Source organism: Oreochromis niloticus, linkage group LG23 (genome assembly GCF_001858045.2).
Source record: "Oreochromis niloticus isolate F11D_XX linkage group LG23, O_niloticus_UMD_NMBU, whole genome shotgun sequence".
Lineage (NCBI taxonomy): Eukaryota > Metazoa > Chordata > Actinopteri > Cichliformes > Cichlidae > Oreochromis > Oreochromis niloticus.
Genome location: NC_031986.2, coordinates 40,460,264 through 40,484,742, shown reverse-complemented (window position 1 = coordinate 40,484,742; position 24,479 = coordinate 40,460,264). Strand labels below are relative to the sequence as shown.

The window sequence follows — 24,479 nt, the reverse complement described above, 5'->3', positions numbered from 1 at the left end:
TTAAACTTATATACACAGTTCAGAGGACAACATCAAACAAAATGTTTACACAAAATCATTTATTTACACTTGTTCGTTCGTACATTTATACCAAATTTAACACAATACACAATTTACACATAAAGACATAATTCAGAGAGAAACAAAGCATTCAGCATCTCCATGCAATAGTTAGCATTACATACTATTATCAAGAGCTGATTTATGTAATTCTTTTACTACTCAGGATTGCTTCCTGGGGTGCAGTGGCAAGTATGCAACTCTCTCCATGTCCTCCAGAAAGTGGTGGAAAGATGTAAGGTTGACCGTCTTGTGAATAAATTATGATCTCCCTGAGACCCTGCTGGACTATACAGAAGAGAAAATGGACATGTCTGTTCACGCTTAAGTTTCTGATAAATTGTAGATGGTTTCTGGTGGATTCAGAGACTTGTGCTTTTCCGCTTTAAAGTCAGAGTGTGCCAGAAACATTTCAGTGACAGAGGCAAACTCAGGTCAAGTATTTTGAATAGAAATCCACTCCTTAGATTCTTTTTTTTCTAATATCAGTTGCCACAAAAAAACTCAAATTTTGCCAGATGGATTGAAATACACTTGAAAATCTCCAATTTTCAACCATTCAAGAATTCTGCAAAGCTGTGACTATACCAATAGTATGCTTTAGACATTAGTTCCCTGTTTTGGGAAAAACGCTCATTCTCCTCCTTGCCAGAGTTTGGAGATGAGAATAGTGATGATACCCTTACATTGGTGGGTTCATTAAAAAAATACAGCCAGTACCCAGCTAACTCCAAATGTCAAACAATTTATTTAGGAGTTTGAAACACAAATGCATAAATCATATTCATGATTCTGACACTAAATAAAGTAAAAGTCTTGCCACTACTACTGCCAACGAGTCAAGTTTCTTTTAATTAAAAAAGGAATATTTTCATCTTCTTTTATCTGTTGGTTTCAGGCTCAAACTGTCTTTATTTGATTTTAAAGTATCTGGAAACTTTTTTTCTTGAGCGATTAAACCAAACATTGCAGAGGTTCTTTAATCTCCTTTGAAGTTCCCTAAAGACAAAGTGGCTGTTTGGAGAGCACAGCTTATTTTTCCATGCAAAGCCTTACATAATGGTTTACTCAGGCTATTATTGTTACCTTGTCCTTCAAACTCTCCTGATAACTTCTTCTCATGAATAAGCCAATTCTCCTGTCAAAGCATTCCCTGAAGAAAATCTGCATTCTTCCATGTGCAACCACTTTCAAAGCTCAAGATTCTGTAAGTGATGGGCTATGAGGCCAAAGACCACTAATATTTTCCCTTCCCTTTTTTCTTTTTCAAACCGTACCCAGAAATGATTAAACCCATCACTAGATAATCTTGCTTCTCTTCCTTCTGATGTCTTTGGTCTAACATTTCCTTTAGTTGCTCTACATCTGTTTGGCCTCTTCAGCTGACCTCACAAACTATTGCATTTTATAGGACTTATCTCTTCCTACACCTGGATTCAATCATCATCTTTCTTATGGGGTGGATGCTGTATCTGCTGCTGGGACATGTTTGTTTCCAACTCGACATCTGAACTGTTCGTTCACACACAGCCCACAGGCCTGTGATTAGAGAGGTCAATGATATTGCTGAAGTTTGCACAGGCTGCCACTCTATAGATCTCTGTTTGGAGTGCTGCTATGTGCTCCACATAGAAAGATTTACAAGTTTGAAATGATACCATTTACAGCATATTAAATGATAAATTTGTTGCACATCAGAACTAAAAATATAACAGCACAAATGAACTGAGATTTTTAAAAAAAAGACATCTTCAAATGTTAAATGTGCAGAGAGCTCGGTAGCAATTTCAAAGGAAATATGTGTCCATAATACTCTTGTGCCCAATTTATTGCTGATTGCTTGAGTTCAGTTTGGTTGTTTGTGAAAGTCAAACTGTTTTTACAGTCCTCAAGAGAATATGTAATTTATTTTCTAATTAGCAGCAGGCTTATATTTACTTGTCAGCCTCTTCTGGTTTCTCCAAGGTCCATAGTGCACCTTATTCATTTTGGGATTAGTTCAGCTCGAAGGGTTTCTCCCATAGGTCTGCAAAAGCCCATACTGCAGATAAACAATAGATTTTATCACTGTGTAAACTCCATTCCTATTACTGAGTTCAGTTAAAGTAGCCAAATAGTCAATTCATGTGTCTATTTCCATATCCATATGGCGTTATAGTCTACTAACAAGATTGCAAACTGAAGCCAAAAAGATTATTGTAAAATCAGCGGATTCATGCTACAAAGAATGAAAAAAAAAAAAAAAAACAGTGACTCAGAGAGTCAAAAGGTTGCACAACACAACTTCAGTTATTGGCTGAAAATCACACAACTAAATCAACAACAAGATTCTTGTGCAAGGTACAAATACCTTAGCCACACAACATGCAACATGAAAAACTTGTTATTTAATTCACCAGCAGCACTTTTCATGAACTGTTATAGTTTGAAACATGCTGAATTTTATTAATTCTCAAGTTTAATGATATTTATTGCACTTCAAAATATAAAGGCAGCTCATAAACACTTTGCCCTAGAACAAAAACAAAGTTCATTTAGACCCTGAAAGAGCTTCTTGTTGAGAATGAAAGTATTGAGGAATAGATTATTATAAGTAACACTTTGTTTGGTGATGTTCTAATGTGGAATGTGCAGAGGGGGGAAAGGAAATTACGTCATGCTTCCAAAAACAATTATCTTTATTTTGAAGTGCCGGCTACAAGTAAGGTCCTTGCTTGTCTTGACGACAACCTCAGTCTTCCACATTTTAAGTAAGTGTGGAAGAACGTCTGTCTGAATCACAGTTGGCAATATGGTTCACTAATGAAAAACACTGAGAAGCATGGCTGAAAACATTCTCTGTTCACTGGGTGGCATGCTTCACCCCACTGTCTCTTTTGCATGTTCCTCCACTTCATGGAGAGTTTCTGAGTTTGTATAAAAAGGGCTCAGTGTCTGCTTCAGACAACAAGGACCTCATGTTGGTTTCTCTCTGATCTTGAGGAAAAGCATGAGTTCAGTGGAAAGCTATGGCCAATTACCAAGTGTTTGGGGTCTACCATGGTATTTATAGTTTTTAAATTTCTGGTTTCGGGTCAAGCATCGAGACATGTCAGCAAAAACACCCACTATGGAAGTGGAATGCCACAGATTAGCTCTATAAAAGTTCTAATTTCAACCCTCAATTTAGTGTATTCAATCATAAAATGAGAGCACAGTCAATAAAAGCCAGTCACCAAGTTACATAAAGACAAATGATACTTGTCTTTTACTACTGATGGGAGAAATTAATATAACAAATTCTTCAAGTAAACATCAGACCTAATGAGTTTTCTAAATTGCTGTCTGTCTCAGGTTTGTGATTTTCATAGTAAAGGGGGAATTCACACTCATCAGCAGACAGACAATCTTCTGAACTTGATGCCATCATATGACTCTCAACTGAAGACCTAGCAATGTAAAGAAAAGATTATTATAGATATGTCATTTTGATGTGATTGCTAGTGTAAACACTGATCAAATTATATTATTTCAACCTACTTTTTATCACTTCTGTTGGCATTACTGAATGCGTGTAGATACTCTTCTCCTGGTGGTTGAGGTGACTCTGCGATTCTGGGTCCTACCCCGTTGCTCTGAAGGATAAGCCACTACCTGGGTGGATGATCTCCTCACCTGCAGACCATCTAACTCTCTCATGTCCCTCGCCATCTGAGACAAAGTTTGACCTGGGTTGGTCTGCAGACGCTGGAAAAGACTTTCCCTGTTGATTTTTCTCTCTGGACAACTGAAGGTCAGTGCAACACCAGAGTCTGACTTCATCTCTCTGGAGAAACCATCTGAGGTGCCATCGAAGCAGCGCCCAATAGCGATCTCTTTGGCCACTCTAGGGTTCTGGTCTGTGACTGTGTAAATACCATAGTTGTGTCCCAAAGGGTCAACGGGTGCTAACATGGTGAAGGCATGAGACTCATTGTTTTGAGCCACTGGTGGATGTTTAATGAGATACTCTTGTAGGAGGTTGTTGGTGTTGATCCTGCGGCAGTTACCTTGTGGAAGGATTGATATGAGGGACCGGTCCACCTCAGCTTGGTCAAATAACATGCCACTGCATTTGAACTCAACACATGCTGCTGAGGTATTGGACTCTCGCATATCCCGAGTGCTGCGAATGTCTCTGATTCCATAAAGCTGGCCCTTTGTCTCTCTGTGTGTTCCTCCCAGATTCCTTGACCTGACCATGACTTCTTTCTGTCCAAGAATTTTGATCTTGATGAAGCATGCTCTAAACTCTTGGGGGTTAGGCCACCAGGAGAGGTAATCTCCTGTCCAGGTCGTCAAATCATTCTCCTCAAAGGGAACAACATTGTATTCATACTTGTCCTTTTCTACTCTAAAAAACCTGAAATGATTAGCATCAACAGGGGCATTTTCACAAGCTATTAAATTCTGATATGGATATATTGGCCCATTGGTCTCATCAAAATTGTTTTGGTTAGGCTTTGCCAAGTTGATTTTGAAGGCAGTTTTCTTTAATGCTGGATCGTCATGGTCTGAACGCTGGTAGTCTATTTTATCTAGATAAGGTTGAGAGACTCCAATTATGTTTGGATTCATCTTTGGGGAGGAAGGAGCTGCCTCCAGTTCCTCCCCACCCAGCATTGCTGTGACATAAGCTGTGTAAGCATCAGGCCTCTGGGCATCACAGAAAGCTGGTAAACAGGCTCCATTGGGTCCTGTTATGACACTGTCAAAGCGGCCCCATGCCCTGGGATTAGAAGAATAACCAGGCTTGGGCTCCAAGTTTATCAGGCTAATCACGACACCCTCCAACTGTTCAGTAGGTAGGAACTTGTCACTCATGTAGGCACGAACTTTGACATAGCAGCGTCTATTTTCAGGCACGTCTAAATTGAAAAGTCTGCGTTCTCTGATTTCCATGTTGCCTATGAGGAATGTGCGCTCCTCGCGCTTGCTCCTTCCATGACCACCAGTAGTTGTTGTGCTGTAAGAAAAGTCGCTCTCCTCTTCCCAGACTCCTGTGTCCGGATTTAAAGACCACAGTTTCATCTGGGGTATGTGCTCTTGCATTTTGACGTGCTGTGTGTCAAGAAGGACTTGGACAGCGCCAGCTCCAAGTACCTCCTTGTTGGACTCATCTCTGAAGTCTACAGAGAACATGCCATAGGTCCTTAAAGGAAGCATGTCACCTTCATCATCCACAAAGTTAAGGTCGCCAGGGGCAGCTGCTGCAGTAGTGATGTTTCTTGGGTCAATGAATGTGACACTGGCTTTGACAGTTCCTTCGTAGATTTCTCCATTGTCCTTATGAAAAGAATTAGGAGGAATAACCAACTGCCCTATGGGGTCTTCATCCTTAATTTCTCCAAGGTCAATAAAATTGGTCTCTCCTGCATTGATATCAATTGGTGTTTGTTTTCTCATCACTTTCACATCATGGTAAATAGATCCACTTTTCTTGTCAAAGATGAACACCTTGGGCGTGTCAATAAACTTTTGACTAGGGTCAACAAAATTTACAACTAATCTCTGTGTGTCAGGGGTGATTCTTAACGTGAAGCCTCCTTGGTATCCAGTGGTACCCACTCTCTCTTTACCAATGTAGATGTGCCCAAAACGCAGAGGCTCATTATTGTCAGCTGTGACTACTCTACCACGAACCAGCACAGTTGGCTGCACACATTTCTGACAACCGCACTGTATCACAGCACGGATGGGGAGGCTGTAACTACCACAGTCAATAATTCTGCTTTCCATATTTTTAACGCCACAACAGAATCCAGCTCCATCTCTGCAGCCCATATCAAAATCTAGGGAACCAGCACATTTGTTGTGAGGGCAGCGGCCAGCATTGTAGTACTTGGAGTCAGTCCCGGGTTGAACACAGTCTATGGGTAGCCTGATGAGATGTGTTTCAGGGGTAGAATTGCATGCTGGTGCTCCTTTGTCTGTGAAATAGACAATAAATGACATTAAGCTTGTGTTCTTTCATCATCATGAAAGAAATATTGCCATAAATTTTAAGTTGACTGCTGTGTAATGTGACTTTGATGGTGTTTCGGAAGTAAATGCAGAGTTAACATATTAAAAACAGGCCTGTTCATGTTCTATTTGCTTAGCTGTATCTGCACTTGAGTTTGTCAAATATAGAATCTAGCATTAAAATAAAATTCCTGGTTTGAGGGTAATTGCATATTGATTTATAAGCATAATATGGAACAGGTATAGTAAATAGTTGGAACTTGCTGGTAGAATATATAAAAATATTTATACCTTTATTTTTCACACATGGATGCTCACATTATAAACACAGTAAACACAAACGCCCAAGGTCTACATGGCCCGAAAGTGCATTTAAGTGGCCAAGTTGGATTGTGAAATATGCATAAAATGGTAATTAGACTTCAACCTTAAGAAAAGGTTTCTTCACCAACCATCCAACTGGGAGCTGGAAAGAACGAACAATTGTTCAACAACCCACTGGCAGCATAATTATTATGCATGATATCATGGTTGTTTGTAGTTAAGTATCCCTGTCAAGCTCACCATCTCCCGCATAAGTCAATAACTGCAAACACATGAAGCAGTTTGATTTGTAGATTGCTGTATTGCTTTGCAAGTTTCCTTTGATCGTGAATTATATAACTTATAACCTCCTGAACAGTTGTAAACATAATGTGTTATTCAAATTAAACTTCTGCATTATGTAAAAGGGGAAAAGAAACTATTGGGATGAAGGCATGTTTATCATCCCGCTCTGAGGTGCAGGTGTTGTTCTGCACACATAAAGTGTCTCCAGCCATAATGACTTTTGGAGTACAGGGATTTGTCTGTTGCCTAGAATTGATTGCTTTAGCACTGTTCCATGAAAAGCCTGTTTGTTAATCTGTGTCTTAACTAACAAGCACCTGGAGAATATAAGCTGTGTATGTGGGGTTCTCCCACATGGATGTGGAAAGACATACTTGTCTGAGTCTGAGAGAGAAAAGAAACATAATTTATTGACAATCTTGGGTTTCATCTCAACACTGGGTGTTCTGGAAAAATTGGGTTTGAGGTTTTACAGTGTCCAGAGCCCTCTCACACAATAAAGAATCCCTGTTTAGAAAGCTGTAGTTTCAACCAATGTAAACACAATAAAAACCTATTCCTCCAGGCTCTGCCAGATCGTAAGACTGATATTTTTCATTTTCCCATGTTGGTTTTTTCAATGAAAGATAGATTATTAACTGACTTTCTCCTCTCTTTCAGTTGTAAGCCACTGTGGTTTTGTTTGATTCCTCTTAATGCGTAGACATGGCTCATGGATGACTTGGTTTGAGCTCAGCACTGACATTCCTCTTTAACTGTGTATTCAATCTCTGAGGCAGCTGCTCTTTATACAGTAGAGTTGTGGTTGTTTGCTTTTTGTCAGTGGTTATACTTGAACCAGTGCAAGACATTGACTAAATACGTCATTGTCAAATGCACTGGGGTGGTAGCCATCCCGAGCTATAATCCCTGTGTGCCGCTTTCTATCATCATAGCAAATTATTTCTTCTCAGTCTGATGAAGATGAATTACATTTTACCAGAACTTTACTATTTTTCACTTAAAGAACAACCTGAAAAACACAAAAAAACACTGATATTCAGTATTCTGCATGCAGTACATGTAAATACACTATTCAACTTTTTCCAAGGGTCAGATATCTGTCATTCTCTTAGCAGGACTACATAAATACTACTAGTCTGCATTTCATAAACTTGGTGCGGAGGTGGCGCATGGCCTAGGGAAAAAACCTACTTAATTTTGGTGCCAATCCAGATCAGTATCTTCACTTACAAAACAACTAAATGGGGCATTAGCTCTGGCAGAGGAAGTGGTTTCTTTGTTTCTGCCCTTCTTGTTTGGTGCTACACATACCAGTTACAGTAAGGAAGGCGGGGGAGGACTTGATGCTTCCTGCAGGGCTGCTGGCTTTACAGTAATACTGTCCCGACTGCTCTGGCTTCAGATCTCGCAGTACAAGGTCTTCTTCATACTTGTATACCTTCCTGTCCAGCAGAGTCCCATTGTGATACCTTGATAAACAGACACAAAGAAGGAAACAGAGAGAGTGATTTGTTCTTCACTTTACTTTTTTACATTATTGTGGAATGTTTATTGAACTTTAATCAGCTAAGCAATTATATTTAAAATTATATCTAAAATATGCCACCAATTATACTTATTTTGATAATTTATGCTAACAATGACTGTACAATGACTTTCATAGGGAGATTTATCCGATGACTTTAGCTTTTAGAGCTTATGTTTTAGTTTTATGACCTGTAACTTAAAAACTATACATTTCATAAGTGTAGGAAGGACTGTAACTATTTTTTGAGTGTTATTCTATGAGAGTGTGCCAACAATGATGTTCATCTCACCAGTAGTATTTGTCAGGTGTTGGTGATCCTGTTGCCTTGCAGCACAACAGCACCCGTCCTCCCTCGTAACGCACTTTATCCTCTGGGTGCTTCACAATGTACGGCTTTTCTGTGGAAAGCAGAATGGAGCAAATCATCAAGACTTTACTCTGATTGTTGTGAATGGTGCCGCAGGTCATAGAGAGCTCATAAAATTCAAACATTACACTTTATTCGGTCTCTGAGCTTATGAAATATGATTGTTGAGGGAATTGCCTTTTTGAAAGCAGCTCAAGTCTATTTTTATTTGGTTTCCATGCAACCAAGTCACTGCTCAAGGCTATGTAAAGTCTCACAATAGTCCAGACTGTTTATGTTGTAGAGCTGTCAATTTCCTGTTTTCAGTCGTCTGAGAATATGATTGAAGGATTTGTAGACTATGTGGAATAATAATAATGCTAGTCTTGTAATAATACCTATTTTAAGAACAATCCAAAAGTATGTAATCATTTTTCTTTCATTTATCTGCACTTACCGGCTGATCTAAGAATAGCCCGGACCCAGGACATGCCTGTGGTGTTACTGGAAGTGGACACAGTGATAGGGGCAAACTTCTCCTTCCTGATGGTGATTAAAGTTGGGCTGGAAGAGCAGATTCCTAGGAGCTTAAAGTGACCCATAGCATCTGTACGGGCACGGATGACCTTGGGATGGCTGGCTAGTGACACAAAGGCTCCTGCCACAGGGACACCAGTCACACTGTGGATATCACCATGTAGGATGTGGCCTTTACACACGCAGTGACTGCAGTCTTCACTGGGATGGCCTTCAGTGCACACATACTGGCATTTGGCTTTTGTAAAGAAATCATAGAGATGTTAGCACATACTGATCAAGACGCCAAAGTAAAGCAATGCCTGACTACAGCTAAATGCAGTGTGGCTTTGCATACCTGGGCATGGAGTCTTTCCACATTTCTGGATTTCAACAGGCCGTCCCACACACTGCACTGTCGCAGAAGTCCTTGCACAGGTCCTTCTCCTAATTCTGCGACCTCCACCACAGGTCACTGAACATGACCCCCAGCGACCCCATGGACTCCATTCAGCTACAAAAAGACACAACGGAAGGGAGTTTCAATGAATCATTCTATCAAACGGATTGTTAACTCCCTTGTGCTGCACTATAGGATTTGTAAAGGATTTAGCTGCATTCAGAACTTTACTGAAACAGCTTCAATCAATAAGACTGCTGTAGAGACGGCTGCCTGAAACCACACAGCAGCAAATGGCACATGGGCATTTACAATGTCAAAGTCTTTACAAAACTAAAGGTTTTAATTGAACAGTTTCACTTATACTTATAACTGTATTCATAAGGATGAGAAATAAAATATTTTATTCAAAAGCCTACTGAATGGTTTAAAAAGAACATTGTGAGGAATTCACCAATAAAACTACACATAAAATAGTTTATGTGTAGTTCAAAGACCATATTCTCTACAGTAGATTAGGGAACTGTCAGAAATTTGGTGGTGATTGATTTTTGGCTGTTACCTGTACATGGTGGGGTGATGCACTCTCTTCTCTCTGAATGGTGCCCCTGACATGCTGGCACCAACAGCAGAGGCATGGGCTGTGCGCTCACGCATTTCCTCCGACGGACTTGGACACCCACGTCATTACAAACTGTGGTTGAACAGGGGCCCCACTCACTCCAGTCAGTCCAATAGCTCTGCACTAAAAACATATTACGGAGGACAGAGGGACATTTTAATCTTGAAAGATGTAGCTATGCACCACAGATGGTGCTAAAACACACAAGTACGATGTTTAATATTTGTTGAGTTTTTGTAGTGTTTTGGCTAAATATTCATCTGTGAAGAAAAAGCTTCCGCAGCCCTGGGCTGCTGTAATCAGCTCTACCTGGGGGGCACTGGAAGCGAACATGGTAGTTAGAACAAACGCGACCATGTGGCTGTTCCTTGTTGATGCACCAGAATCCCTTCTCCAGACTTGAATGAACCACTTCCCCAGTTTCTGCCGCTGCCACCCAGTCTGTAGTACGAGCCTCCATAGCTGTAGGCCGTGCACAAACTCTCTCTCTGTAATAGAAACGAATTGCCTCCAGGCGCTCATAGTCTCCATTTCCCCCAGGATGGTCAATGTTGAACCAAGATGTCCATTCAGTCACGCCTGGAGGCACATCAAGGGAAGACGTGGATGAAAACCACAAAAATAGAACATTAGAAAAAAATAATAATTGTGGTGTGGAGGTTGGAGCTAGTTTTACATGGGGGGGACACTGTTAAGAATTAAGAAAGACTTGAACAGCAGGGATGGGTTACAAGCTTTCAGAGGTCTGCAACTATCATCTGAAACTGACTTCATATACTCCAGGGAGCTTTGTATTGTTGAGGATCTTTCCATGCCCCCTGGCTTGAGTCATGAGGCATTCTGTTTAGTTTTCCATCTGTGGCATGTTCTGAAACCTGAACAATTTCCTACTGAGAAACATGAGGAATTACAAATAAAAGGAACCCATTAGCCACATGTGATAGATTGTTTTCCTTTAAAAGTAAAGCACTGCTTTACTCCCAAAAAATAATGTCCACCAAGAATTGGTGGAGGGATTATGTGTTACAGACAGCTGTTTCTGTATAGTTAGAAAACTGTTGTTTATTGAAAGCTTAATTCTCTCAAACTTTGAAGAAAATGCTCCTAATTGTATTAATGTTGTGGTTTAAAGCTGTTCACATCACGGAAAGCTGACTGAGACAAACGATCCTCCCAGCTATGCTAACAGTGAATGATTAGAAAGCAGCTTAGTCATACATCTTTTGTACAGAAAGGTCTTTTAGTGTTACACCTCTATCTGTTCTTAATAACTGCTGAAAAAACTGTGATATGATTCCACTGAGCTCCAAGATAACCTCATCCACATAAGTAATTATAGTTTTAAAAACTCCCACTCTTTGTTTTACTTCACTGATCAGAAACACAGTTTCCATAACAACAGGCCTTTAGGGGAACAAACAGGAATTATTATGGTGCACTGAATGATTTTTAGTCAGCTTTGGGTCCAGACTTGAGCCCTGTCTTTATTTGCTTCCATTATTCCATTGATAAAAGTATCTGTAATTAAGTATTTTTGTAATTAACTATTATTACTACTGTAGCCAAGGATGTCTAGACAGCATCGCTGGATGAGTTAGACAAAGTTAAAAGGAGCATCTTTTTTCTATTATTTCCGAGCAGATGTGTTCGTAAAAGCAATGGACACCATACAAAGACAAAACACACTGCGTCTAAAATTATGTCTCGGCCTCATGCCTTGGAGTTACAAAGTTTGCTGAGTTATGAGTCTGCGAAGGAGTAAAATCTCTGAGGTAACATCTTTATCGGGCACTAAAGGATTTACCTTGAGTCTTTAAAGTTTTAGTCACAGCCATTAGTAAGGCTGCTAAATCAGCAAGTCAAATAGCAATAACGAGCGTACTGATAGTTTTATAATACTGGCTGGAATCTGCCTGCACTTTTGCTTTCAGCTGATATTTAAACTCTCACAGTTTGAAAACGTTTGCCAAAGAATTAGCTCTCAATCTCCCTCCGGTACCTGTTGTCTGTGAGTCAGCGTGCATGTTGAAGGCCACTCTCCGTCTCTTGTCTGAATGACTCTCACTTCTCACAGATCCTGCATACACAAGAAAACAGCTGGTTATAGAGCGAGCTTACACTTTTTGTCCTTGAGAAACTTTGAGAAGAAAGAGAAGAAATTCTAGAAGTCGTGTGTTGGAGATGAGAGTGTGTTACCTTTTTGAAAATATGTGTACTTGTGCTTGCTTAAATTACACTATTGATAAAATCAAGTTTTCAATGTGTGTGCGTTTTGAACAGCTGCTGAGATTTACTCCAATTTTGTATGGACACATGCACATTTTGCTCTTTCTTCGAGGCAAGGAGACTTTCTGCTTAAATGACAACAAACTGAAGATTTATTCCCTTTTCTTTCTCTCCGATGTAAGTTTTCATCAGTGTCTATCCATCACTCTTCTTTTTTCCTATATTTCCCCTTTCCCTCCTCTCTGTCTTCTCTTTTATCATAGCTGTTCTTCAGCAGCGGCAGTCTCTTATCCCTCCATATATCATCTCCCCCAGACATCTTTGTCATACATCTTTTCATTCTTTAGTCCTTCTTGCCCTCCTCTGTCCTCCCTTCTCCTCTTGATCCATCAATAAGCACCCACTGTTGAGAATGCTAATGAACCTTCAGTTGAGAAAATCTGAACCTGCAGAGTCATCTGATATTCTGTGCAGATGCCAAGCATGTAAACCTTACTTTAACTTTCTGTTCACCTCTTTCTCTTACTCAAACACATGCATATAGGCAGCAATTTCATGCCAGTTGTTTTTATTTGAAGGATGTATGACTGTACAATATGTATTGCACAGAAACTGCATGCCTATATCACTAAATAAATCTTACATCATCTTCTTGTAAACGCGTGTGTTCATACACACAGCAGTAGATGTAAGCAGTAAGCAAATACTGACCTTTTAGAAAAAGAACGATATTAAAGCTGGCATTCATGTAAGTTTTTTCTCTTTGATTTATTAAGCATGCACCGTACATTTTCACGCATGCTTTGATGTGCAATGAATCATTTTCCTGCGGTACAAATTTTTTTATGTTTTGAAAAGCGTCAGTTGTTTGCTTGACATTTCTTCTTTCGCTTGAAACTCTGGGAAGAAATGTGAAATGTGGCCATGCGGAAAAAATAAATGTCAGTCTGTGACAGAAACAAAAAGTGGCTTATGTCGCTTCAGTGTGCGTGTGTGAAATGTGCAAGCGTTTAGAACTGTGGGAGAGACACTGCTGAGTTTACGAGCAGAGACGCCCAGCACAGAGACCAGTATCGATCCCAGTCCCCGCTGGTTTTACAGCTCACTTCAAGTCTTTAGTTTCATGCCAGCACATTTCTTTTCAAGCCCTGATGGCTTTTGATAGATTTACCAAAAGAAGGATAACAGTTCAGCAGGACACACATCAACTTCACTTTTTAGGGTAACGTAGACTGTCAGCTGACCTTCATGGTTGTTGATTTTTTTTATGCCCTTGGCTTTAAAAACCATTGATATTTTTCCAGATCAGCTTTGTCTCTCTGATACCCTGGAATGACTTATAAACAGAAGCAAATGCTTTCACACTGATCTGGTGAGCAGATGTGGCTCTTCCTGCAGATTTAGTTTAGTAAATCAGTTCAAATAGTTTTTCACAATTTTCTTTTGTCTCCCGAGCAGGTAAAGCACAGTTTTTCTCAGTGACATGTTGCTCACAAATCATCAACACATCCCAGAAACAACATCAGAGATCCCTGTCCAGAAGCGCAGTCCTGGGAACAACTAAGATACTGCGCAGGACCCTCAAGCTCCCAGGCCTCCGGTAGAGGACCCGAGCTTGAAGGATAGACCGCTCGCAGGGGCGAGAGGGGAATTTTTTTAAATTTATTTTTTTATGTGTGCGTGTGTGTGTGAACAAAGAAGCCTTTTGTTTCTTTTATTAAAAATGAATTAAAACTCCTGTGGCTAATTAATAATGCTCCCCATTCTGAAGCGCATGTTATTTCCAAGAAGTTCCAAAACACTATTTCGGCTCCTGTTACATAACATTTTTCTTTCCTTTTCACACCAGAGCAAAGGGAATTCACAGCAGAACCACGGGATTATCATTTCAAGATGTCTGATAATGATGAAAATGAAATGGCAAACAATTCGGTGGATTTTATAGGGTGACTAATGGTTTTAGAAAGCAGACAGAGGAAACCCAGATTAGCTACAGAAGAAGGCAAATGTTGGGGTAGTGACCTCAGTAATGGCTGGGATGAACTGGCTTGGCTCCCACAGTGCACTCAAAGCTTATTGTGCTTCTGAGGGATATGTTAACACTTTATGAATTTTAAATGCTAGGGGATTTTATTGGGGCACTGCTTCATGCGGCTGGTATGTGAGCGAATTTACCTCATCAAGAGGCAAGTAACACACATTTTTCAAGCCAACGGGAGCAAAGTTAGAACTTCTTATTTCCTTTTTATGCTTTAGGAAAATACACCCTAAAGGGACTGACTGGTGCACTATACCTTGTTCATGTGCTCCTTGTGGGTTTGGTTTTGTGAACAGAAATGTCTTTACGCTTTGACTTTTTGCAGCTGCTGTTACACAACCCAAACGTTGTGTATGTTGCTTCTGATTTTCTGATTTAACGGCCCATTTGGCGCTTGTCAAATCACAGCTGAACAATAAACTTCTTTTATGACATGACAATGTTGCGGTTTAGCTTTGTTTAGATCGCATGGTTAAGTTTAGGAAATAGACGCAGTTTGGTGGAAACGCGAGGCTTTCCTGTTAGAAACAACTGCGTTAGTCATTTCAAAATGAAATATGTTTACATTCAAGTGCCAGCAGCTTTAGCCACACTCACTGTGACCCTCATAAACCTTGGACAAACCTTGGACAAGGTAACAAGATAGCTGCACTGGTGCGTTCGGACAGATCTGCATCCTTTTCCATATATAGCAACATGGTAAGTTCCTGAATACCAAGCAATATACTTATATGTCTGAAACACAGCTACTGGATTACTTTTCATCCACCGCTGCATTCATTGCCCTCTTTATCCACCATAGGTCTGTTGTGACAACTGCAAGTCTTATTTTAGAGAACTAGCTTTGGGTTCAATGATTTACGTCACAGTGGTTCATTCTGAAATACAGCTGGTTCACTTACAGCCTGGCTGCACAAAGGCAAATCTTCTATTAATAAGCCCTGGTGCCTTTGTGAAAGACAACCTTGCTCTCCTTCACTTTCTGAGTGAGAAATTTCTGCCTTAGCCAAAATCTAATAAAAAAGCTGCTGAAGAGTGGAACTGTGGAGAAAATGGAGGACCTTATGAAGTTGCACCCAACACGATTTCACTCATATTAGGGAGGTATGGTTGTGCCAGATGCAGGCTGGCAGACAGATGAGGCTTAAGTAAAAGGTCTGGATCCTGTTTATTTATAATATTCCAGATCCCTACAAGAAGGAGAAGATGTAAAAACACCGGCATGCTTCCTCGTGTTACATAACCTACTAGACAACGCAAAGCTGGCTCAAAGAATGGGGTTATGCTTTATTTGTTGATGTTGCTCATGCTCGGGCTCAGGAGTGTGTGCAACAGCAGCTGCCACAGGAGTGCTCGAATTAAGTTAAAAACAGAGGCATTCCATGCATGAACTGTGTATGTATTGTGTGTGTGGGCCTGTGTATGTGATGATCCGTTTGCCATGTCATCTGGAAGTTGTTTATGCGTTTGGCTAGCTCCTTAGCTGAGGTGTGTGTGGTTTCAGAAAAGTCTGCTCTTTTTCTCAGTGCCTATCTCGCTCTCTTTACCCCAAAGTTTCTTCTTCTTCTTCTCAAAAGTCTCTCAAAACTTATAAACATCTGTAGCTCCTTAAAATCAGCACTTTTGTCCGTGACATTAACTAATGGTGGAAACCAACCACATGATTTAAGGATTTACAAAAGTATAACAGAGGATTTGTGTATTTAAAGGAAGGTATTTGTCTAACACCGCATTGTTTCCTTGGTACTATTAAAAACAGTTCGTCAGTGTTGAATTTCTCAAGAAAAAATATCTGGAGGTTGAACTTCTCCACCTGTGCACAGGTACTGAGCCAGAAGCTGAAAATGTAAAGCAGCTGATTAATCCTGCAACAAATAATTTCTTGGCATCTCTTCTTGTGTCTGTACACATGAGTAGAAAAGCAAAGCAATGAAAGATGTGATTGTGGCTTGCAGCATGTCACTAATGGGAGTTTGCGCCTTTTCGTTTGATTCTATGTAATCTCTGTGTCAGTCATTAAAGTCAGCTGGCCAGACAGCTCTGTGCTTTATAGCAGACAGTGGTCAGCATCTGGAGAACTACCCCTCCGTCTGACTAACAGCCCTTCAGCTACTCACCAACTATTTTGGCTTTGCCTGAAAATTATGCAGAGAAGAGAAGAGAAGAGAAGAGAAGAGAAGAGAAGAGAAGAGAAGAGAAGAGAAGAGAAGAGAAAGAGAAAGATTTACACCCGAAGGTGGTAATACCACTGTTTTCCCCTCTAAGTTACAGTGGGCATTCAGCAGCAGCTGCCAACTTTAAATAGAAAAACAGCTCATAAAGCTCTAAGCTCTAAGGTGTGTGGAGAGGGTGACTGAGAAATAAGGCGAGGAGAGAACGTTTGATGGAGTAGGACAGGGAGAAGTAGGTAGAGAAAGGTGGAGGAGGGAGTGTGACTGAGGGAGAGACAGAAGGAAGAAAGGTGGGAAAAGTATTTGTGAGGAAATACCTGAGGGAGACAGATTAGAAACAAAAGGCGAGCAGATGAAGACGAGCGGACAGATGGAGACACACGGTCGTTACTTTAGCAGTGGATTGAATGCAGTTATGAGGGCTGAACTGGTCATCAAAAGTGAAAAGGAAAGAGTGAAAAGCTGGCCAGTGTGACTGTGGAAAAAAAGAGGGCAGTAAAGTAATTTTACCTGTGCTCCTATTACTCTTTTTTATTCCATTTTGTCATTAAGCCGAGCACAAACCAAGCAGGTGGAAAAGTGGGCCACTGGGTTTGTGATTATTGCACCTTGTTTCCAAGGTGACTGCGTTTATATCTTTAGGGACTGCTCCCAGTGTTAGAGGGTGAAATAAGGACAAAAATGCACCACCTTACTGCAAGATGTGGATGTACTGCTAAAGGAGCGTGGCATGAGGTGTTAAAATTTTACGATCCATTTTAAGGTTGGAGTGTTCTGTTCAGTCAGAGTCAGTATGAATCACCATTTATACATGCACTTTCACTGGTCTCTCATCTTTTGATATATACTCATCAGTGAATGGCACAAAGACATTTACAGTTCAGAGGCTTCAGAGCCCAACAAGACATGGAGACTATTAAGGTGTATTCACACTCATTTGCTTTTATGAACTGCCAGCTCCCTTACTTTGGAAAAAAAGAGAGAAAAAGCTAATGTGAAGCAGCTGTAAGGTGAAGAGAAAGTGACAGCTCTGGAAAAAGTGCTGCTACTGGTGTCATTCAGGAAGAATGGCAAACTTTCAGTGGATGATAAGAGTGAAGTTTGCTGGGAAGAACTTCTAATCTCATCTGGAAGAAACTGTGTTGTGCTAATGTCTGCAGATAACCAACACTTAACCAGCATTAAAAACTGGGAGCTACATTAGAAAAATAGTGCGAAAAAGCTGTAATTTCAAACTGAGTGTTGGTCAAATAATAAAAGCTGGACGCAATTTTCATAAAGCAGGCCTTCCGTTTGCTGATAGTGGCAGCTACTGTGCTGGGGCTTGGTGACACACGCTTTGTTTTCATAATCATGAAATTGTTGTTTTCACGACCTCTTCTCCTTAACATCCCACTCCATCTCCATCCATCTCCTTTGTGTTATTAAGAGTGCTGGAAAAACATGCATATGGCTTTAGATTCGAGATTTCGAGATAAAGAGGTAATACGGCAGTCTTATCACACGTTTCCATCACTTCAAAGGATGTTACTTTGACTTAGTTTTACATTGCTAGAGACTTACTATACCCATAAAAAGTATTTCTACTTTCCTAAACCTAACCTCAAACTACATCTTCTTCTCAAGATTTTTGGATTTACAATACGGACTCTATGACTTCACATCCCCAGAAGGGAGTAGGCTGACTTTGAACACAGATTAATGTCCCTACAACGTAAGTAATCCAAGCACACACACACTAATCATGCACTACTCTTATCACATGAGCTCATCTTCAGACATTTGTCTAAATTATTTCAACATCCTGCTCTGACATCCTTAGGGAAATGCCGTCAACTTGGGAACTCTACAGTTACTGTCGGTTGTGCGGCACATGTGTTAATACTCATAAACTGGCCCTCTTTCTTGTGTGATTATGAAAAGAGAATTGAAAATTGCTCAAGGTTCATTTTCAACATTTGTTTCACGAGCATCATTTTGTTGGCAAATCTGTAGTTACAACAATTTCTTGGGATTGTGTCATTCCGGCATGATAATAACATATTAGCAATTCAATCATCAATCTTCACCTACCTTGGCTCAGAGCCACCGAGGCCAGGAAAGACAGCAGCAGCGCCACTTTATTTAATCCCAACATTGTGCTGGCGTCTTCTGTTAGAGACGATTCTCTACAGCATCGATACGAACTAATTCAGCTCTCAGCTGAGCGTAGCTACTTCAGGTCCTCAGGTGTGACTGAGGCTGCTGTTTGGGCAGACTCTTGCCTCTGCTCCTTCGTGTGAGTTGAGTTGCTGAGCTGGAGACAGGAGCTCAGCCGTTTTTAAAAGAAGGGGCATCGGGACTGCACACCAATCCAGCCCCTCTCTCCTCACCATTGGCCAGTGAAATGCAACATCTGGGTCCCCCATATCATGGTCCAAAAAAAGGTAAGGGTATGGTGGGGGAAGAGAGGGGAAGGAGCACACACACACACACAGGGAAAGAGAAGGCAAATGTGTACATGTGTCTGTGGTTACTGAAAGTAAGAGGGTGCTTTCCTGTTCTTCTTAGCTTTTTTTCACTATTTGTGGCTTATTTAAAGCATTACTTGCATTTGTTTAACTCAAGGGTTACATTGATTTGTAACCCCCCTCCACCCTATTGCACCAGCAAATACATATTTAGCAACACAACAGGTGTGTGGCTTCACGTGTGTGTTTCCGGCTTTAAAGCTCTATTCTAGTTTCTATGTGTGTCTTGTCATGCAAAGAATTTTAGAACTTTAATTCCGGATGATTGAAAACTCTATTTTTATTTTTTCTCTTGCTTTTTTTAAAAGGCATTTAAAATATGAAGGTCTAGCTGACACAACACATTTTCTTGTGATTTGCGATAATAATTCAAGACTGTGTTTATAAATAAGAGATGATAGTTATAATCATCTTCTGTAAATTGTCATGTCCTTCGCTGCCCCCCCTCCCAATCTGTGTTACCTCTGTCTTACCAGCAGACATGGGACAGTGCCAGATGCTGCTCTCCCTCGGGTTCAACTTCTGGTTTAGTTTTGTAACTCTTTAGCAGTTGTTGATTGCTGGGTGATGCACTGCCAAAGAGTGGAAGTGGCGTCATATGGCATGCCATTCAGGAAAGTCCTCAGAGCGCAGACACGCGACATACTTATGAGGTGCAATGTACTTGGGCTCATTTACAGGATGTGAAGTGTTTTATTTGGTAAAGATCCTCATAAAAGCAATGGAAATTAAAAACACTAATTAGGCTGAACTGTTTAAACATCCCACTGGGTTAAAACTTTTAAAAAGGTGTTAAAAAGTCCCCAGAGTCCCTGTCTGCATCTTGATAAAGACTAAAGATAAGTTCAGTTAATTGGCTGAAAAGTAATGAGATTTATGTGTAAGTTCAATTCTGAAATCTAGAAAAAATGTGCTTTTAATGCTAATCTTATTATCAGTTACTTTTCACATTAAGAGTTTCCTGTTAAAATGATACAAAATACAATGCACTCCTAAAGAAAGCACCAGTGTTTTCTGAACCTCCTAACTGCACCAGCCACCCACCTTCACCCTTAGCTCCCTGGCAAATGAAACTGGCTAAGAGGATCGTAAGGTTTCATATGTCAGATGAGCTGTTAGCAGCTCAACCAAACAAACAAGTCCACAAAATAAATACAGATTTGTGTATCAGAACTTTGTTTTTCCTTCTTTCCTCTCTCATTAATCATTCAGTGGCCCCCCCACATTTTTCTTGTGACCTGTTAGACAGGCCTGCCCCCCTGGGCTGGCAACCAGTGGAGTACCAGCACCAGCTCCATCTCAGACAGCTGAAATATGAAATACTTCTTAATGAGGTAAAGACTCATTTTCCACCATTGCATGTGGATTACAGTTCACCAAGACAATATTTATGAAATAGACTCTCATGAGTTCTCAGTTCTGTCACGAAGAAATATTAAGACATGCATTTTTATTCTATATTTACTCAAGCTGTTTTGTGTTGTTTTGCTTGTAGTTTACTGTTGTTTATAGTACTCATACTCATCCCTAATTTCTTGTTTCCAAGGAGCCAGACTTTTTTGTAAGTTTTTAAAGTGGTTAACAGGAGATCGAGGAATAGTTCTCCAGGCTTTCTAAAGTTCTTTCAAAGTTTTTCTTTGGACATTGGCTGCTTTTCCATTCATTTTGTGTCCAGTCTTTGTACTTGAACACTTCCAGAAGAATGCTTTTTAAGCCGCTTAGTACTGACCTATGAATTGTTCAGGTATCAAAAAGGAATGGCATGGTGTTGTGTCCACACATAACAGACAAGATAAGACTGTCTAACCGGCATAAAGCACAAATTTTTCACCACCAAAAACACACATTCTGAAACAGTTATTAGTCAAAACCCTGCATGTTTTGGCATGGTATGCTGAGTACCCTTGAAATTTTGAGGAAACAAAAAGTGGGAGGCCTAAAAAAACTGGCCAATATCTTAAAGTTGTGTCCTTAAGAAATAGGAAAAAAAATCCAGTATACTGAAAAAAAGGGATTGGCCATCTTTTGGATTTATGTAAGCATCTTGTGTGTATTTAACACAACTGCCTCATTCTTTAAAGTTAAGTGTGACTATATAGTGCAGAAACTACATGCAGAGAGGGTAGATTAAATTGTTCATATCATGTTCGAGTGAAATAAGTCAATAATATCGCAATGTTAAATCTCGCGACACCGCACGGGATTTCAGTCTTGCGCCCGTTGGATCGTGGTTTGAGGAAGGCGTCCATTTCAGTCAAGTCGAGCAGCCGCCTCTACTTATTTCGGTATACCAAAAAAAGTAAATTGGGTTGTTGTCACATTAAAAAAGTCTACCTTGTAATTTGAACACACAAATTTCATGTTTCTATCTTGAACGTAATTAAATCATGTAGGATCTGTATGAAATTCAACAACTTAATTTGTTCTTGTTGAGTCTAGAGTCTAGTAAGAGTGGTTAGTTGCTGGACTCATGAAATTCACAAGATCGCACCAGATTTCAAACTGCAGGAAAATCACTGGAGTTATAAGAAGCAGACAACTACACACACACCTCGTGTATGCTATCGCTATTTATTGTGGTTTAACCTGTCAAGGACAAAAATGTATAGAAAATTCTGCATCAAGCCTTGAAATCATAGCTTTCCTACTTTTGTTAAGCCTGGATTGGTGGCGTGGTGGATGCTGTTGCCTCACAGCAAGAAGGCCCCGGGTTCAAATCCACAATCTGGCTAGGTTGTAGTGGTTTCTCTCTGGGTATTCTGGTTTCCTCTCACAGTTAAAAGCCATGCAGTTGTTAGAGTTAGGCTAATTTGTGATTCTAAATTACCTGTGAATGTGAGTGCAAATGGTTGTTTGTCTCTATGTGATAGACTGGTGAGCTGTCCAGGGTGTACCCTGCCTCTTACCCTATCACTTCTGCGTTATGCCCCTGCAACCCAGATAAAGATAGGAGGGTGGTAGTCGTTGTAGATCCATTCAATTCTTATGTTAACCAGACTCTAGACTTTGTTGAACATTATGTAATATGAAGACAACATGTAGTATTTAAGTGACCAAGTAGTACTGGGCTAAAAGTTATTGAATAGTGTTGAAATAAAATGACAAAACTGCGAAGGATTAAAATATTCCAAGAGCTCACCTTACTTCATCTAAACATGTTTCAATCGCGTTTTATCAACACAAAATGCACAGGTTTATTGAATATGAATACGTGTTGATTTAACTCAGTTGTTTCAGTTTCTGCCAAAGCAAAACAGTTGTGTGCAATCAATGTCCAGTATTGAATTAAGTAAATCCAACATAGCCTACAGGCCTGACACGAGGCCTGAGATGCATAATCAAGCTATGGTCACTGAAACATTATCAAAAATGCTTTCAGTGGAAGGGTGGCTGTGAAGAAGTTATTGTTAATAAGGCAAGCAGGTAGAAAAGAAGTGGACTTACAACTGGTGCGATGAAGCAATGAATCCAAATGTTAAACTTTTGGTTGAAATATATGTACAGAGCCTGGCCCTTAATATTCCTGAAGCACTGTGGGATCATCTTGACAGAGGACAAAGCTAAAGGCAAAGAACATCCACAGAAGAGCTTTGAATCCCCTTCAAGAAGCCTGGAGAATTATTCCTGAACACTAAAAGTAATGTCTGCCCAAGAGCACAGGTGTCGAACTCCAGGCCTTGAGGGTCAGTATCCTGCACGTTTTAGATTTGTCCTTGGTCCAAAACAGCTGATTTAAATGGCTAAATTACCTCCTCAACATGTCTTGAAGTTCTCCAGAAGCCTGGTAATGAACTAATCATTTGATTCAGGTGTGTTGACCCAGGGTGATATCTAAAACCTGTAGGACACCACCCTCGAGGCCTGGAGTTCGACACCCCTGCCCAATAGAGTTCATGCTGAGTTGCTTAATTAAGGTGGTCATACCAAAGATTGGCTTTCAAGTTCATTAGAACTGTACAAACTCTGTTATTGCCTTATATGCTGTATTTCTATGTTTGTTTGCACAAACAAATCGATTTGTTTCAGTAAATCTCTACACCTATTTCACCATTTCCCTAGCATGATATATAAAGAAATGAATTGTGACTCAATACTTTTCTACAGTACCATGTAGGTAAAGGTAAGATTTTTAAATGTGTTTTGAATCTTAGAAATTGTCAATGATTATCTCTCCTTAAAGATGACAGTTATCGTGATGAAAATGTGCTGGAGTCCTTTCAGAGGCAGATCCTTTAGTTTCTTTAATTTTTTTATGCCATAGACACTCTGGATTTATGTTTCTTATTCGTTGCTGCTCCCTACATTTTTTTTTTTTTTTTTTTCAGCCTACATTTCTTACCCATGTAGGATTTTATCTCTCTGACTATACAAACAAGTGCTAGTGTCAGTTATGGCTGTTCGCTTCTCCAGGCCACTGATGACACTAAAGCTCATTACACAGCCACTTTAATGAAAAGCACAAAAGACAGAGTGGCAACAAGTCTTGTTTCCTGACAGCGACTGGACAGGCATGAAAGGGAGGGCTGCTGAGAGCCGAGACATATTTCTACAACGTTTTTCAGTTTGCCTCTGACAGATTTAATACCACGGAGCAAAAAAGAAATGAATCAACATTCCTTTTCACTGACTTTCTACACCCACTCACACATGTGCACCCTCACTGGGCATTACTGAATTAGTATGCACTTCATACATATACACATTACTTCATTTATAAACAGCACAGCAGTTTTAGCATCACTGAAGGCCACAACCTTGAGCTCAGTAATGAGGGACCTTCCTCTACAGCGAATTATAGCCTGATGACACCTCTTTGTGGGTTTCATTACCAAATCAAATCCAGTTTGGAATCTATAAACAGATGTAACAGTGTGTGCACACCTAAGATGCCCGGCAATAATCGCATGAGAAGTGCACATTACACAGCTTGGTGGCCTGGATGCTTTTAACAGAACAGGCAGCGTTCAAGTCTATTTTGGCAGCTATCCTGACACTGAAGGGCATTTCCTGAAGATCAAAGGTAATAAATGAAGTAAAATTACTTTAGTATGGGTATACAGTATATTAGCTAGAATACCAAGAGGGAAATGTATGTTGTCTATGTTTCTTTAAGCCATCATCATTTAGTTTTCTGGCACAAGCTGGACTTGGACTTATTCAGCTTATAAAACATTATTATTGATGTTGGCATGTAGTTAAAAACATCATTAAAATTATTTTAGACTCCAGTTTCTGGCAAGGTAATGCATTTACCCTTACATACTGTTTATATTTCATGCCTTTCCAGTCAGTTTTGACACTATGAAAGATATTAATCAAGAAAATTAATTAATATCTTTCAAGTATGGAAATAAATGTCCATGCTGAATGTTAAACTACTGATTTAAAAGGTGTAAATTGCCTGTCAAACATCAATAAATAGATTAATAACTTTACATCTAAGCTAATGGCAGCTCAGATGCCTTTAT

At 40.0% G+C, this 24,479-nt stretch overlaps 1 protein-coding gene across 1 annotated transcript; it reads right to left on the bottom strand.

Annotated features, from left to right (window-relative positions):
• Window positions 1-44: 44 nt before the first annotated feature.
• Window positions 45-22,654, bottom strand: cilp2 (cartilage intermediate layer protein 2). The gene is made up of 12 exons (XM_005478992.4): window positions 22,456-22,654; window positions 19,474-19,583; window positions 18,575-18,896; window positions 12,066-12,143; window positions 10,376-10,645; window positions 10,007-10,189; window positions 9,403-9,558; window positions 8,986-9,303; window positions 8,472-8,580; window positions 7,966-8,123; window positions 3,580-6,008; window positions 45-3,488 (listed from the first exon to the last, which is right to left on the bottom strand). The coding sequence occupies exons 3-11, from the start codon at window positions 18,636-18,638 to the stop codon at window positions 3,601-3,603; spliced, it is 3,744 nt and encodes a 1,247-aa protein (XP_005479049.1). The 5' UTR covers window positions 18,639-18,896; window positions 19,474-19,583; window positions 22,456-22,654; the 3' UTR covers window positions 45-3,488; window positions 3,580-3,600.
• Window positions 22,655-24,479: the final 1,825 nt, after the last annotated feature.